Source organism: Saccostrea echinata, unplaced genomic scaffold (assembly GCF_033153115.1).
Source record: "Saccostrea echinata isolate AGI-Se365-2 ecotype Australia unplaced genomic scaffold, CSIRO_AGI_Sech_v1 ptg000025l, whole genome shotgun sequence".
NCBI classification, from domain to species: domain Eukaryota; kingdom Metazoa; phylum Mollusca; class Bivalvia; order Ostreida; family Ostreidae; genus Saccostrea; species Saccostrea echinata.
In genome coordinates this window covers 18,029,323-18,047,153 of record NW_026889774.1, presented here as the reverse complement: position 1 = coordinate 18,047,153, position 17,831 = coordinate 18,029,323, and the positions used below count along the sequence as shown (strand labels likewise).

The 17,831-nt window shown below is 33.1% G+C and overlaps 1 protein-coding gene and 1 long non-coding RNA gene across 3 annotated transcripts in view; one reads left to right on the top strand and one right to left on the bottom strand.

Moving 5' to 3' along the window:
• The window catches only part of LOC133192070 (actin-related protein 5-like), a 99,248-nt gene that overhangs the window by 61,149 nt on the left and 20,268 nt on the right, over positions 1–17,831 (top strand). The window contains exons 14-15 of the mRNA XM_061327914.1: positions 765–835; positions 2,757–2,851. Of these exons, the coding sequence (XP_061183898.1) occupies positions 765–835; positions 2,757–2,851 (166 nt within the window). The remainder of the gene's footprint in view (positions 1–764; positions 836–2,756; positions 2,852–17,831) is intronic.
• LOC133192086 (uncharacterized) overlaps positions 1–17,831 on the bottom strand; it is a 427,629-nt gene that overhangs the window by 397,130 nt on the left and 12,668 nt on the right. The gene's annotated exons all lie outside the window — the stretch shown is intronic.

Below are 17,831 nucleotides of genomic sequence, written 5' to 3'. Positions count from 1 at the left end.
TCGATTGGAAAAACGTCCGAGTAACAGATTATCAAAAATTGACTGATTTGACATCCCTAATATATATATATATATATATATAGTGTTGATAGATTCTGTCTAATTATGTGCTAAATTAAGCATTTTTCAGTTGAACTTGGGGCAGTTTAGGCTTTTTTTTTTTATTTTTATTTTTATTTTTGTCAATTTTTTGGATGTCTCCCCCCCCACCTCCTTACATTGAAAAATGTTGCTATGGGCCTGACTTCTATGCAACCTAAATATTATCTGTTGACCATCCAAATTTACATCTGCTATGCAGGATCCTAAAAATGTTTCCATTGAAAGTGTTCCCATGTGAAGAACTGTTTATTGCCACTGAAAAAAAAACAATTCAAAATTAAATGTCATTGAAATACAAATACCTAGTACCTATGCTAATTTTTGCAAACTAGACGAACAACACACGGAGAGAAATGATTAATACTCCACAATTTTGCATTTTTTTTCAGTAATTGTAGAAAATAATACAAAATGATTCAAACTGATATCATTCTACTTGTTTGTGCAATGTTACTATGATATGAATAATTTTGAGATGTAGCAACCAATTAGAATCTAGGTCACCAATTGAGAGACACTTAATTATGCAGAGTCGAAGATGCCATGCCCTTTTGAAAGTCCAAGGTTAACAGAGATTTGTACTAAATCAGGCCATGTTTATGTTTTAGCACTTCCAGGTATTAGTACATAATGCTTGATGGAATTTATCATGATTTTAACAGGTGGATCCAAGAAAAAGAAAGAAGATACTTTTGGTCAAAATGATGCCGACTGGGAAGTCTACAAAGAAATTGTACGTTCTAAATAGATATTTATTAATAACTGATTTACTAACTCGCATACCAGGCTTGGGGTGAATTCATTGTAAAGTAATGCATTACATTACCATTACTTCAAGACTTTGGATATTAAATTACCATTACTCTAATTTCTTAAAGTAATGCATTACATTACTATTACTTTAGTAAAGTAATGCATTACAATTACCATGATTACTTTTGGGGGGTTTTCAAAAATAGAAATACAAAACTTGTGCTTTCCATAAACATGCACACACCATCAAAACTAAACTTGATGAATGTTAATTTAAATTTATCATTCTTAATTAAAGGATATGATATTTAAAAAACAAATTTCAAGTACTTGTATTTATTACACTGTAAATAACTTGCATATCTTTTTTTTATTCTTAAGAAGTTTAATCTTTTCAATTGCCAATAAGATAAAAACTTGTACAATTATATGTACATTTGTGTATTTATTGATGTCATAAGGCAATTAAACTTTTGGGGCACTATAACCCCTCCCCAAAGCTATCTAAATCATTCAGTAAGACATAGATTGTTTAGATCAAGTACCTCATGAAAAAAAAAATTAAATGCATTAATTGGTTTTGGGGCACTTCTCAAGACAATAAATTGTTTTAATTGTTAGACCCCTGAGGCATTATGTGTTTTGATGACACTTTATTCAAAAGATGACAATTATCAGTTTACATTGTACATTAATTAGTGTACCTCATACTGGAATTATTTTTTAAATGCAATTTCTTAAAAACTTTTTAGCTCACCTGAGCTGAAAGCTCAAGTGAGCTTTTCTGATCACCTGTTGTCCATCGTCCCTCCATCTGTCTGTCTGTCTGTTCATCCGTCTGTAAACTTTTCACATTTTCAACTTCTTCGCAAGAACCACCAAGCCAATTTTAACTAAAGTTGGTACAGAGCATCCTTGGGTGAAGGGGAGTTTAAATTGTTAAAATGAAGGACCAACCCTCCTTACAAGGGGAGATAATCAAGAAAAGACAAAAATAGGGTGGGGTCATTAAAAAAATCTTCTTCTCAAGAACCACAGGGCCAGAAAAGCTGAAACTTATTTAGAAGCATCCTTGGGTAGTGTAGATTCTAAATTGTTCGAATCATGGCCCCCAGGGGTAGGGCGGAGCCACAATAAGGAATCAAAGTTTACTTTGAAATACATAGGCAAAATCTTTGAAAATCTTCTTCTCAAGAACCACTGGGCCAGAAAAGCTGAAACTTATGTGGAAGCATCCTTGAATAGTGTAGATTCAAAATTGTTCAAATCATGGCCCCCGGGGTTAGGGCGGGGCCACAATAAATATTACAAAGGGGAGATCTTGTGAAGAACAGCAGGGCCAAAGTAACTCAGGTGAGCATTGTGGCCCATAGGCCTCTTGTTTAAATATTCTCTGAAATTAAATATGATTTAAAATAAGTATGAAAAATTTCAATGTGTGGTAATTGTACTTTCAACAGAATATATTTTGTAGATAGTGTAAATAGATACAGAGATTTTTTTTTTAAACAGGTTAACTGTTTTCATTCATTGCTATCATTTAAAACATATTTAATCTAAACAAATAATTTCCATGCCCATTTTTAAAATTTTTAAAATAGGTATATAAAAATAATGCTTTGTAATGTTATATGTAATGTCAGCATTACTCTGTATTTGAAAAGGTAATGCATTACATTACCATTACCCATGTAATGCAAATATTTTGGCATTACACATTACTAGCATTACTTTGAGTTCTTTTACTTTAACTTGTGTCTTAAAATACAAAATGATTCAACAAGAAAGAAGAAAGAAAATTCAGTATCAAATTTGCAGTTTTGTAACATATTCCAGAAAAATAGTCTATATTTCTGTTTATCATCTTTATCAGTAGAGTGAACTAGCTGGATATTTTTTAGCACCCGGAGAATGCCGACAGTGACTCTGAGGCAGAGGAAGATAAACTTGAGGAGTTGGAAACGCTGCTCAAGGAACATGACCCAGAGTTCCAAAAGTAAGCACTGCTAATTCACTCCTATTGTGGCCAAATTCACAGGCCTTTTCAGTATTCGCAGTAAAAATGATTACATATACAGCATTTTATACATGTAAGAATAGAAGGTTATAATTTTACTTGTTAGAATCCATTTATATTTACATGAAAAAATGTCAGTGAATAATAGTTGTTTCTTCATGCATGGTGTTGTAAAGTTCAATTTCCATACACATGTGGTAAGCAAGAAAATATGCTACTGTTTTATATGGAAGTTCAAAGTGGATGTATTTCCAGGAATCAAGCATTTGCACTATCATACAGGTTGATAAATTTCCATTTGCTATAGTCAATACAGCTGTTAATAAAAATAATCTGTCATATTTTCTCTGTCATCTGACATGATTGAATGAGTAATGAGCAGAGTATCACTGATTTAAGATTTACTTAAAAATTTGGTGAAATGTATATATATTAAAGCATTTTATTATATTATTTGGCACTTTAATGATCCCAAGGTGTCATAACTCATAAAGGATGTAAAAATGCAAATTGTTCTACAATTTAGTGTGACTATACAATATATGCACTTCTTGTGATTTATGACACATGTACCTTGCAAATTAGCTCTCTGCTTGAGAAAATTTGGACAGACAAGGCAGAGAGCTACAGATCCAAGCATTGTGAAAACCTTCGATTTACGCCGCTGCTTTTTTGTTGCTCGCTTCGGGTATTATTTCTTATATTTAATGCTTTCCCCCCACTTTAAAAATAGCATCTGATAATTAACCATATATTATATTCCTGATACTTTATTTACCTTTCAATGGTTCCAGACAGCCATATGTGGTTTTTGACCACTGTTGGTGAACAGCCCTATTGTTTTCATCTTTTTTTGTTATTATTATTCTGAACACTTTTCGGCCTTGGATTTAAGAAGACCCTTTGAATATATCCATTTTAGTTTAAAACCACCTTATAGAAAATGCAAATATCTCCCATATGTAAGGTTTTGAACTTCCAGTTACGACACCTGTTATCAGAAAGAAACTGAAATTCAAAAAGAAGCTGAAATCTTTCTTATTTTGAAAGCCATTAATTCTCCCAAATTTCAGAGATAGATTCTTGAAAACAAGACCTTCTGGTACAAAAAAAAATCAGTGAAAGCGTTTTCGTAACTTTAATACTTTTTGTGTTATTAGACTCCAAACTTTAAACAAGGGAGGATGAAAAATTTTAAAATCAAGAAATCAAGGAGGAAATTAATTCTGAAGAATACGTAATGCTAAGGAAAGATTATTTAAAGGGTACTGAAAGTTTCGTATCAATACAAACAGTACTTCCTGTTTTATGAATCTTTAAACATTGTCTATGGGAATTACTATGTTAAAATGAAAACTCGCATGGCACGTTTTCTCTAAAAGTAACCAAGGTATTCTTGTGAAATTCAAAGTATAATATGACTCTGACATTGGCCCAACCTAATTAGATTCCAAAAATAAAATTCTGAAAAAAAAGGGATTTTAAAGGACCAATGTCCAAAACAGACCTTTCCTGCTAACTTTTTAAAAAATTTTCAACAAATTTTTAAATAGTTTTCGATTCTGGGTTCAGCTCAAAAAGTAGATTCTGAAAATGATGGTCCATGGGGTCACTTTTTGACCCCTTATAAAGGTAAGATAATATTTTTAGCTCACCTGAGCCGAAGGCTCAAGTGAGCTTTTCTGATCACATTTTGTCCGTCGTCCATCTGTCCGTCCTTCCGTCTATCCCTCTGTAAACCTTTCACATTTTCGACTTCTTCTCAAGAACCACTGGGCCAAATTCAACCAAACTTGCCACAAAGTATCCTTGGGTAAAGGGGATTCAAGTTTGTTCAAATGAAGGGCCACACCCTCTTGCAAGGGGAGATAATTAGGAATTAGTGAAAAAATAATGGCATCATTTAAAAATCTTCTTCTCAAGAACCACTGTGCCAGGAAAGATGAAACTTATGTGGAAACATCCTCAGGTAGTGTAGATTCAAATTCGTTCAAATCATGACCCCCGGGGGTAGGGTGGGGCCACAATGGGGGATCAAAGTTTTACATAGAAATATATAGGAAAATGTCTTTAAAAATCTTCTTCTTAAGAACAGCAAAGCCATGATTGGTCATATTTATATGGAAACATCCTCAGATAGTGTAGATTCAAATTTGTTCAAATCATGACCCCTGGGGGTAGGGTGGGGCCACAATGGGGGATCAAAGTTTTACATAGAAATATATAGGAAAATGTCTTTAAAAATCTTCTTAAGATCAGCAAAGCCATGATTGGTCATATTTATATGGAAGAATCCTCAGATAGTGTAGATTCAAATTTGTTCAAATCATGACCCCTGGGGGTAGGGTGGCGACACAATGAGGGGTCAAAGTTTTACATAGAAATATATAGGAAAATATCTTTAAAAATCTTCTTCTTAAGAACAGCAAAGCCATGATTGGTCATATTTATATGGAAGAATCCTCAGGTAGTGTAGATTCAAGTTTGTTCAAATCATGACCCCCGGGGGAAGGGTGGGACCCCAATGGGGGATCAAAGTTTTACATAGGAATATATAGGAAAATATCTTTAAAAATCTTCTCCTCGAGATCAGCAAAGCCATGATTGGTCATATTTATATGGAAGTATCTTCCGGTATTGTAGATTCAAGTTTGTTCAAATCATGACCCCCGGGGATAGCTTGGGGCCACAATGGGTGATCAAAGTTTACAGAGGAATATATAGGAAAAAATCTTTTTCTCAAGAACAGAAAAGCCATGATTAGTTGATATTATACATTTGCCCTTGTTCCTAAATATACAACAATGCTCCGTTCATTGACTTGGAAGATATGAAAGATTTTTTTTTCAGTTAATACTGTCATTAATTTTATAGTCCATTATTTGAAAAACACCTAATCATCATATCTTTAGAAAAATAAATTGTTTGTTACAAGTGCACAAATGCATACTTCCAATAGAAGAAACCTTAAAGGAAAGAAATTGAAGTACGGAGTGCTCAAAAAACCTGTGTATCGGATGAAAAGTCACTGGATGAATACATTTGCACAAAAAGCACCCCTAATTTGAATAGAGGGAAGCTTCAGGTTTCTTCTGACGCAAATGCTATAACTCTTTACATCGTCACAAAATTTCACAATTTTTTTTTTTTTTTTTAGATCATATAAAAAAAAGTCCATGTTTGCAGGTATTTTTAAAGCATAATGTTTAAAAGCAAGAACATGCATTTGTATGACCCTTTCACATGTCCAATCAACGTAGATATTAGTAAAAAAAATCAGTCAGTTGAATGAAAAAGGGCGTTAAAAATACATCGGAGTGATTTATTATTTATCTTACTACAGGGAGAGAGTTTGTTAAAATCAAAAAGTACAGGAGTGGATTTTGACAATTAATGAATTCCTAAATAAGGAAGATCATATTAACTTGTCTGGCATGAATAAACAGGATTTTTTGAAACAACGCAATTTGGACTACAAAGTACACTGACACTGATGTTTCATTATCCACCATGATACTGACATTTAATTGACGTTTAAATTTTCACTTTCTTAACTATCTATTTTTTATACACTTAGTGTTGTTTTATATCATAATTCAACTGCCTAGTTTTGTCCTGACCTTTTCTCAGAGACTATATATTTCATAGAATTGTATGAAAATTTGTACACTCATTATTTACCATATGAAGATGTGCAACTGGTATTTTCAACATTATTTGATAATTTTTCTGCATTTTACAGGTTTTTTTTTCATTTTTATTGACTTAGTGATTTGGGATTTATTTCTAAGGTTTGAGACTTAGAATCTAGAACATCTGTACAAAAATGTGAACTACAACTTAAAAGTATTCATTAAAATAAAAAATAATCACCAAGTATTAAAAACAATTTTTACATTACACAGCAGATAGTGTAAATCCATTTGTCCCTTCGGAGTAGAGGTAGAGTGGACATGCATCCAGTTAAAGATAAATTAATGAGTTCAGTGTAGGAAGTTGTTAGGGCATCTCTGATCAAGCATGTGTTATCTATATCTCCTGGGAATTTAAAGATCTCTGTTCTTTAATTCTCTCAATTGTAATTTATTGTCTGTCATAGTACATAGTTACTGGATGACCAGCCTTTTTTTAAAATGAATTTGATATAAAGTTATCAAGATTAATTTGATTTTGTAATTGATTGATTTTTTTTTTCAACAATCAAATTGCAGAGTATCATGTCTCAAAAAGATGACAGATAGTTGCAATTTATTTTTTCAATGTATTAAAAAAACAATGTTATTACAATGTATTGGTATTGATGTTTTATTAGGTTGTTCCTTGGTTTCATTCATTAAAACAAGAGGCCCATGGGCCACATCGCTCACCTGAGCACATAGGCTAGGAAAAAAAAGCAAAAATCAGTTCAGTATTGAAAAAATTAAGGGGGGGGGGATTTTAAACTACCTGATGATGCTTTCATAACAATACAATATAACAAATGGCTTTGCTGTTCTTCAGCAGAAGATTTTTCATTTGTAAAAATTTGATTCCCCATTGTGGCCCCACCCTCCCCCAGGGGACCTCATTTGAACAAATTTCATTCTACACTACCCAAGGATATCTCCATATCAATTTGACTAATCATGGCTTTTCTGTTCTTGAGAAAAAGATTTTTTCCTAAATATTGTAACTTTGATCACTCATTGTGGCCCCACCCTACCTCTGGGGGTCATGATTTGAACAAACTTGAATCTACACTATCTGAGGATGCTTCGATATAAATATGACCAATCATGGATTTGCTGATCTTGAGAAGAAGATTTTTAAAGTTTTTTCTATATATTTCTATATATTCCTATGGAAAACTTTGATCTCCCATTGTGGCCCCATCCTATCCTGAAGGGGGGAGGGGTTGCATGACTTGAACAAACTTGAATCTACACTACCTGAGGATGCTTCCATATAAATATGACCAATCATGGCTTTGCTGTTCTTAAGAAGAAGATTTTTAAAGATATTTTACTATATATTTCTATGTAAAACTTTGATCCCCCATTGTGGCCCCACCCTATCCCCAGGGGGTCATGATTTGAACAAATTTGAATCTACACTACCTGAGGATGTTTCCACATAAGTTTCATCTTTCCTGGCCCAGTGGTTCTTGAGAAGAAGATTTTTAAATGATGCCATTTTTTTTCACTAATTCCTAATTATCTCCCCTTGAAAGAGGGCATGGCCCTTCATTTGAACAAACTTGAATCCCCTTCACCCAAGGATACTTTGTGGCAAGTTTGGTTAAATTTGGCCCAGTGGTTCTTGAGAAGATGTCAAAAATGTGAAAAGTTTACAGACAGACGGACGGATGGACAGACAGACGGACGCCGGTCAAAATGAATGTGATCAGAAAAGCTCACTTGAGCCTTCGACTCAGGTGAGCTAAAAAATATAATGAGCAATTATTTTTTCACTCCAAATGTTTATAAGAAAATTGTGAACACCTCTTAGATCCATAAAATATTAGTGATTTGGCACCTCTGAAAAACCCAGCGGGGGGTATTTGTCCATTTTGGACAGTTCTAGTTTTTTTATTGGAAAACATGTTCATACATGTATAATCAGTTAAAAGAAAATTATTTTACCATAATAAAATCAAATGCAAAAGAAGAAATCTGCACTTTTGTAACTTGTCTAACTACAGAACAACATTGAATCACAGAGCACTATAGCACAAGTTTTCACTACGACACACATTCACATGATGGTGTGTACTGACGATTGTGAATTCTGCATGAGCATATAGGAAAAAGTAAATTCTAATTGCATTAAATTACAGAATTTTGTTTCACTTTGATGTTTATAGTTTTCACTTTCATATGCATAAAGTATGCAAGCATGTATATTACACATAGCATTAAATAGCGATTATCAAGCCACAAAACAATTAACTTAATTGTCATCCACGCGTATGCATTAGACTACATGTAATACACACAACCTTTGGCTTGCATAATTAAAATAAAAAATAAGCCATACATACAACTCGTATAATTATCGCGCTATTATCTGTTGATCAGAGGAACACATGCAGGTAACCCGTGCGTGACAGACAGGTGGTTGTTTACCTAACGGACTTGATCATCAGAGCAGAAAATTATCCTGACTTCAAGATAACACGTGATTTTAATGAATGGATACATAATTTTACTTCGAGATAACCGGGGTATTCTACATTACTGTGTTCGACATAGAGGGGTTTATTTTAATCATTTGTAAAGCAAATTTCGTCGGGACTGTGGCCTTACTTCGACATATCTGGAGTTTTCGAGATATCTGTGTTTGAGATTACGAAGTTTAGCTGTACCAATATACCTCCATGATGCATTACAATGACATAGTATTCATCACAGTAAGACCAACAAACTGAAAATAACCCGTTTACTATTATTTAAAAATAAAATTTAGCGACAAGCACAGCAATTACAACAATTTCCATACCAACTAGTTATGTTTGAATTGATTAAAAGAAGTAATATTTCTAAAAGATTCTGGTGAAGAATTCCAAAGTTTTGCGAATTCATATCTAAAAGACTTTTAACCATATGTTGTTGATCTTGTTTTTGGTAAAACAGCAGTTTTCAATTTGTATATCTAAAAGAATGTGCGTTTCTTCAATATGGATAAAATCTTGCAGGTAAGATGGGCTTTGTTTTGTTTAAAATCTTATAACACTCTATGACCATTGTTCTAATACACCAGAGTTTGAGGCATGGCAATTTTGATTTATCCAGAAGATAACTATATAAATTTTTGTAGTCGTCATAGACGAAACGCAATGCTCTTTCCCGTATTTTTTTTTTTCCATATTTTATTGTTTCTCGTTCACCACAAAAATTCCAAACTAATGGACAGTAGTTGAAGTTTGACATGATAAATATATGATAAATTGTTAGTTTTCCTAATTTAGTCAGGTGAACCCTTCTTCTTTTAAGTACATTCAGTTGTTGTGAAGCTTTCTTACAAATGTTTGAAATATGAGAGTTAAACTTAAGCTCAAAATCTATAGTCATGCCAAGTAATTTTATTCCATTTTCCAGATTAATTATATTACCATCAATTTCAAAACAAATATTTTTCTGTTTTGTTTTCTTTCCGAGACATATAGCTTGAAATTTATCTTGATTCTATTGTATTTGTTTATCTTCAAACCACTTAACTAGGGTTGAACAATTTGATTCTATTGTATTTTTTAGTGAGATAATATGTCACTCAAGTATGAGAGAGTGTTATCATTGGCATAGTTGTAGAATGAAATATGATGATAATGAACAGTATTCAATCACGAAAGTCCGATGAAATGATACAAATTTGGAGCAGAGCAAACAAAAAATTTAGAGGTGGGATCAGGTGCCATGGAGGAGTAAGCATTCCTTGCCAACAGGTCACAGCCGCCGTGTGCTCTTTGTCATGATTGGGAAAAAAATGAAAAAATCTGTAGACAGTTCAGTGTATAAGTAATGGCCTAACAATTAGCATGAAAAACATCAGTCAGCATTTGACTTAATGATAGGTTGAATGTGCTGACAAGGGCATTGTATCAACCGTAAAACTTGCGAAAAGGTCACAATCTGATAAAAAATGAAAAATATCATTTATAAAAATATTGAAAATAACAGGACCAAGTATTGAACCAGGTGGAACACCTTTGTACAATTCTAAAAAATCGCTAGTACAAACATTTCCCAGTTTCACACGTTGTTTTCGATTACTTAAATACTTGAAATTAGACTTGTAGCTGCATTTGTAAAACCATATGCATTTGATTTTGCTAAAACAAGATCATGTGAAATACAATCAAAGGCTTTAGAAAAATCCACCGTAATTGCTACAGTATATTTTTTATGATCAAGAGCAAACTTCCAGTCTTCAACAGTTTTAGCAATACACTCTGATGGCCATAACCTGGTCTAAAAGCTGATAACAATATTATTAAAATGCCATTTAAAAAAATAAGATAGTTGACTGTGAATGACCCTTTAAAAAATCTTTGACAATGTAGGTAAAATACTAACTGGTCTATAGTTTCCTTTTTCCAAAATACTAGATAGGACTGAAAAAACAGAATTTTCATTTATTTAAAAACAATAATGCCGTAAGAGTTATCAACCTTTGCACATCTGTTGGTAAGCTTACATACTCTTTAGGTTTCAAGTTTAATATGCATATGATAAGTACTTCCGTTTTTGTGAATCTCTAAATTTGTCTAATGGAGTTCCCATGTTAAATGGAAAATTGCATATGTTACGATATCTCTTAAACTAAAACAGACTTTTCCATGTAACTTTTTTATTTCTCAATGAATTTTTGAACAGTTTTCTATTCTGAGTTCAGCTTAAAGAGTACAATTTAAAAATCATGGTCTGTGGGATCACTTTGTGACCCCTTATGGGAGTTTTAGAAAGCTAAAATAAAGTGACTTTGTGTATCTTCAAAAATAACAGTGTAAGAGTTATCTCCCTTTGCAGAGCTCTTTTGAGACTTACATACTCTTTAGGTTTCCATTTTTATATGTTTCTGAAAACTAGATCTGGTCTGATTATTTTTTTTTTCATCTTGTTAGAGTTATTGCTCTTTAAGGTGCTTGAGATTTTAAGCATCGAAAAGCCCTCCATTTCTGTTGAATGACAAAAAGGTCTAGTTATTTTTTTTTCTTACCGATTTTGTGCAGACGATTTCTCAAAAACACCTTGATAGATTTTCATGAAACTTTCAGCAATGATGGCAAATCATTTGAACGAAGGGCTTTTTTTTAAATTTTGCTGTTGTCACTTCCTGTCATGAGATACGATCATTTTCTGTTTTTAAAGTTGCATTTTGTCCACCAGTGATCTCAAAAACAGTTTGAGATTGAATCTTGAAGCTTTCAGGGATGATAGATTGTGACTAGTAGATTTGAATTTCCGGTTTAGTTTTTGTTGCCCATTGCAATTGTCCACCAGAAGTAGTTTAAAAATATGCAAATTCTTATTTTTTTCTTTTTGAAATGTTAATAATAAAGACAAATGGACTGTTCCGAGTCATATTATTTCCACCAGAAGTTATTTCTTCCAAACTGGAAGTTGTCGAAAAAATGAGAATTTTCCTTGAAACTTTGAAAGATGATTCCTTCACACTCAGTAAGGAGTAAAAAGTCATTTTGAGTACTTCCAGTCATACCAGAAGTGAATGAAAAAGACCAGAAGTTGTTTGAAATTGATAGATGAAATATATGGAGATAATGAACAGTATTCAAGCTCAAAAGTCCATTAAACAATACAAAATAGGAGCAGAGCAAATATGGACCTCCAAAACATCAGAGGTGGGATCAGGTGCCATGGAGGAGTGAGCATCCCCTGCTGACTGGTCACACCCACCATGTGCTCCTTGTCATGATCGGGAAATAACGGAAAAATCCGTCAACAATTCAGTGTGTAAGTAAGGGCCTAACAATTAGTATGAAAAATGTCAGTCAGCATTTGACTCCATGATAAATTGTATTTGCTGATAAGGTCATTGTATCGACCATAGAACTTACAAAATGATGACTTTAAAGGAGACTGCTGATATTCTTGTTTCATCAACTTGTTTGTCAATAATTTACCTCATTTTAGAAATTGTACATACGTAGAGCATGCTCTTGCGTATCGAATCAACTGAGAGATATAAACCCGGTATGCAGGTGATGAAGGTATATTGCTGCATAAGTAAGGGAAGTTGACGATTGAAAAGTTAAAGTCATCATGTTTATCATAAAGCTTGGTTGTTAGATTACCATTAATGTCTTTTTCAAGTAAAATATCCGAATATGAAACAGATGTGTCAGACTCCACGATATCTTTTATCTCAAGCTCAATGGGATATATCGTATCGACGTAAGAATGAAAATAACGATTGTTAATTGACAATACGTCGTTGATATATCTAAATATCGAGTTGAAGGCCACAGCAAGTGTTTTCTTCTTTTCTTATAACTATATATTATTTTTAAGGTCTTCCGTCTTTACGGAAGACCTTATTGTGATTCTACTGTTTCTTCTTCTTCTTCTTATTTTTCCACCCACCTAATTTTGTGCACGCGATTTCTCAAAGACTACTAGATGAAATTTAATGAAATTTGCAGGAAGAATGTGTTGTAATCTGAAGTTATTTTATCCGAGAGATTTTTTGGAAAATCACTTCCGGTGCCAAGTTACCGACCATTTTCTGAATTTAAAAAGACATTCTGTCAGCAGATAATCTCAAGAACGGTGATAGATATCAATGTGAAACTTTCAGGGATTATAGATCGTGATGAATCCTAGCCAGGACATGACCTTTTGTTCGTCGTCGATACTTCCTGTTGTTACTGGATGCGAATTTAAAAAGTTGAATTTTCTAACTTTTTTTGTCTTTCAATATTTTTCTTTTATATTAGTAGGGTTAATAGAGGCATTTCCAAAAAGGCTTAATATATAATTTGTTTAAGAATTGATAAATCCAAACTCTAGATATTTGCATTTTGAAATTTGAAGCGGGTCCAAAATGGTGGCTGTCTCCGTAAACTCCGACGAGCAGGTCGGCACTCGGACTTCCTCGGGTGGCTTGTACCTTACACACTAACCTCAAACGTCAGCGGCGTTCTATTATTTCGAGTTTAATCCTGATTATGTCTGAATTTTCTTTCTCATTTTTTTTACCTTTAATTTACGTTTTCATCTTTATAAATGATGTTTTTTTTTCTGTGTGAATCCTGGGCCATTTTCATTTGTTTTAAATAAATCCATAAAAATCCTTGCATTTTTGAAGGACCTATGTTATATTTTACAGACATTGGTAAGCCAAAGTTTTCCTGAGAAAAAAAGGTTAAATACATGGGTTTTTTTCACTTATGAAATAGTGATTGAGAGTGATCTCCCGTGTAGAATTCTCTAAGCAGTGAAAACCAATAAAGCATATGTTTACAGAGGTAAACAAAAAGCACGTGTACTTCCTTCAACGGGTAGAATCATCTATACAGCAAGAAAGAAAAGTAGTAATGGCTTCGTTGTAAATTGTATTCAGGAGACAAAGAGTCAACAGGTCGTCATTTATCATAGTTATGCTTAGTATGCTGGGAAAGGCAAAGATGTGACATATGCTGAAAGATAGACCGACTGAGATCAGTTTCTAGGTTGTATGAAGGAAGCAGCATTTAGTAACTACAAATAAAAATTGACATAAATCCATGCCAATATTTTTATGACAATGTGTTTCAATCAATTACATGACAGAATCAATCAACCAGTCTGACTCTCTTGACCCTTATGAATAATATGTAATAATAGCTGTTAAGGGAAGTAACTCAAAAATAGAGATCGGTGCTGGTATGTCCTTGTCTTGTTTCTATATTTACATTTTCAGCTAAAATATCTAGAAGTCATAGGAAATGAAAATACAATAATATATATAAAACAAAAACCAAATGAAATAAGTGAGTTTTGGAGAAATATTATGGTGAAAAATTAAGTAGGTCCCTTTTCTCAACATTTTACATGGGAAATGCATTGAGAATTGCAAGAACACTGATTTGACGAAATCTAAAAAAAAAAAAAAAAAAAAAAAAAAAGGTTGGCTTGGTAGGTTAAACAATCCAGAATATATCCTGTTTATTACAATTAAAACTACTCAAGAGATCTTGAAAAGTTCTATACCGGAAGTTGTCTGAGCAATAACTCGAAAACCGTAAGAGATTAAGATACCAAACATAAATGAGCAACAGTCCTTAAGATGTAGGCAAAACCATTTGGGTTCAGAGCATTAGCCGTCACTTCCAGTCGTCACAGGAAGTGATAAAAGAAATAAAAATTTTAACTTTTCTTTTCTTAATTAAGAATTGCATCACTTTATTGCATCTTATTTGCAGATTCGAAAAATGTTGGTCCCACCGGAAACAAAAACGACAACTTCTGGTTATAAGAGAAAAACTAAATAATTTGAATATTTTACTTTCCCATAAATATTCTTTATAGATAAAGTATTTGAAATGAATTTTAAATATGTTATTCAGAGTGCAAATGTCTAGAGTAACCTCGAAAACGTCAACTTCCGGTTAAAGGAGATAGCACGTTGTATTTGCACGCTGACGGCCAGGGTTAAATTTCCAGAGTGTCTGAATTTCTTTTATCACTTTTTCAGCTTGAATTTTCGTTTTTATTTTCAGAATCGGACGGAAGACCTCTCATTGCTCGCAATGAGTTTCTAGTCTTTTCTTCTTTTTCTTCTTCTCTTATAAGAGTAAATGGACAAATTCTGCTCCATGTGAATATAAAAAAAAGGTCTGCTAATAACGGGGCGCAATTGGTACCCATGGGAATTCCAATAGATTGTTGGAAGACCTGGTCTCCAAAAACCACATAGATATTGTCAATCAGATCAGTCTTTTATGTGTTGCTAAACATATTTTGAAGAATTGATATGAATATTTTTGTTTTTTCATTTAAAGTTGTTTTAATTTCTGTTATCAATCAAACTTTCCCAATCAAGATCTTATCAGAAATCTAGCAGAAGACTTACTCGTTGCTCGCAACGAGATCTCATCTAGTTATTCAGACTTGTTGAAATCCGTCGGTCCTGTCAGCAAGGCCGGTAAAAGTTTATACTTCCAGTTTAAACATGCTGAAAACTGATTTATTTTAAAGGAAGAAACTATTCCCTTATCTTACATTCAAACTTGCTCAAATTTTACATACGAATTCTTCTGTTCGTTTCCTACAAAAACATAGCTGCAACATTTTTCTATGTTTTATACTCTTTGAGATATATGACTCAAGAAATGAGAAAAGGGGGGATGAAATTCATAAAATTTGACAACAATGAACAAAAATAAGCTTTAAGATAACATGTAGTTTAAAATGATTATAATTAGATATATTCTAAGCTATAGGCCAATCTGACCAGTACTTCTGGTTTTAGCAGGATCTGAAAATTGTCTATGGGAATTCCTATGTTAAATTTGAAATCACTTGTGCAACTCTTTCTCAAAAGGGAAGCTAGGGACTTTATTGGATTTCAAGTAGACTATCACAATGGTGATACAGTGATTGGATAAGGTTATGGAAGTGCAATTCTGAAAAATAAGGGATTGATAGGGATCATTGCAGAAAACAACCCTTTTCTTATAACTTTTTAATTTTTCTTACAATATTAAAAATGTTTTCTGTAATATATTTAGCATAAAGAGTACAGTTTTAAAATTATTGTCCGTAGGGTCACTTTTTGACCCCTAATATGAGTTTTAGAGAACTTAAATCTAGTTACTTTTAGTAATTTCAAAAATAACAATGTAAGAGTTATCTCCCTTTATGCAGCTTTTGTGAGTCTTATATGCTCTACATGTTTCCATTTTGGTATGCATTTGACCCCTTTCAGGAGTTTAAGAGAATTTTAAGAGGAAAGAGAAATCTAGTAACTTTCAGTAATTTCAAAAATAACCATGTAAGAGTTATCTCCCTTTGCAGAGCGTTTGTGAGACTTACATATTTTTTAGGTTTCATTTTCATATGCTTGTAAAAATTACATCTCGTCTGATCAGTTTTAACGTTTTTTTAATCAGGTTAGGGTTATCGCTCTGTAAGGTACTTGAGATTTCAAAAAGCCCTCCGTTTTTGTTGAATGACAAAAAAGGTCTAGTTAAAGTCTTCCGTTTTCACGGAAGACCTTATAGTGATTCTACTGTTTCTTATTATTAAGGTCTTCCGTTTTCACGGAAGACCTTATAGTGATTCTACTGTTTCTTATTATTATTATTAGGGCTTTTCGCTTTCAGGCGAAAAGCCCTATTGTTTTCGTCTTTTTTATTAAGGTCTTCTGTCTCCAACGGAAGACCTTATTGTTTTCGTTCGGTTTCTTTTTCCCTATTATTATTATTATTATTATTATTATTATTCTTACCGATTTTGTGCACGCAAGTTCTCGGTAACGTCTTGGCCGATTTTCATGAAACTTTCAGATCTGATAGGTATTGATCTGAACCTTATTGGAAATTTTTTTCGTTGATGACGTCACTTTCCATCTCGAGATATTTAGGATTTTCTGATTTTCAGAGGGTCGGCCTGTCCTGGAAACTCCTCCGAAACGACTTAAGATATTGAGTCAAGATTTTCAGTGAAGGTAGGGGAAGGTTTGTAGATTTGCAGGCAGGTGTCCAAATCTCTCTAGCGCAAAAGGCGCCGAAGCTCGGTAGGGCTCAAAAAATGTCTCAGAAACATCTCACAAAATTTTACACCTTTTCTTTTGTATCTTCATAAATGTTAAGAATTTGTTAAAACATATAGAAGAAAAGTTGTGCAGAATGATACAACCTTTCATTTGATATCAAGAAAAAGGGGCTGACCCCTCAAATTAGGGTGTCAGAGGGCCAAAAGTCTTCAACCTATAACTCTTTAACGATCAATAATTTGTAATACATTATTGAAGCAAAGATGCTTATCTTAACGATTTACATCAATATATGATAAGATTTTGATCATATGTTACATAATAAGGGGTCACAAGGGGCCAGAATACTAAATCTTTGACGCTTTATATCTCGAAAAGGGGGAATATTTTGATAAGCAATACTGAACAAAAGATGGTCAGAATAATGTTCTAAACAATATGCACCCTTTCAATTTTTGTCAAACGGCCCCATTAAGGACTTGGAGGGGTGGCCCCTAAGTATTTCCATTCAGCATATCTCCACAACGAAAAGAAATCTCTGAATAGTTGTTGAACAAAAAGTCTTCAAAATCACAAGACCTTTCATTTGATATCAAGAAAAAAGGGCTGGCCCCTCAAATTAGGGACTCAGAGGGGCCAATAATCTTTCACCTATAACTCTTTAACGATCAATAATTTGTAATACATTACTGAAGCAAAGATGCGTATCTTAATAATTTACGACAATATATGATAAGATTCTGATTATATGTTATGTAATAAGGGG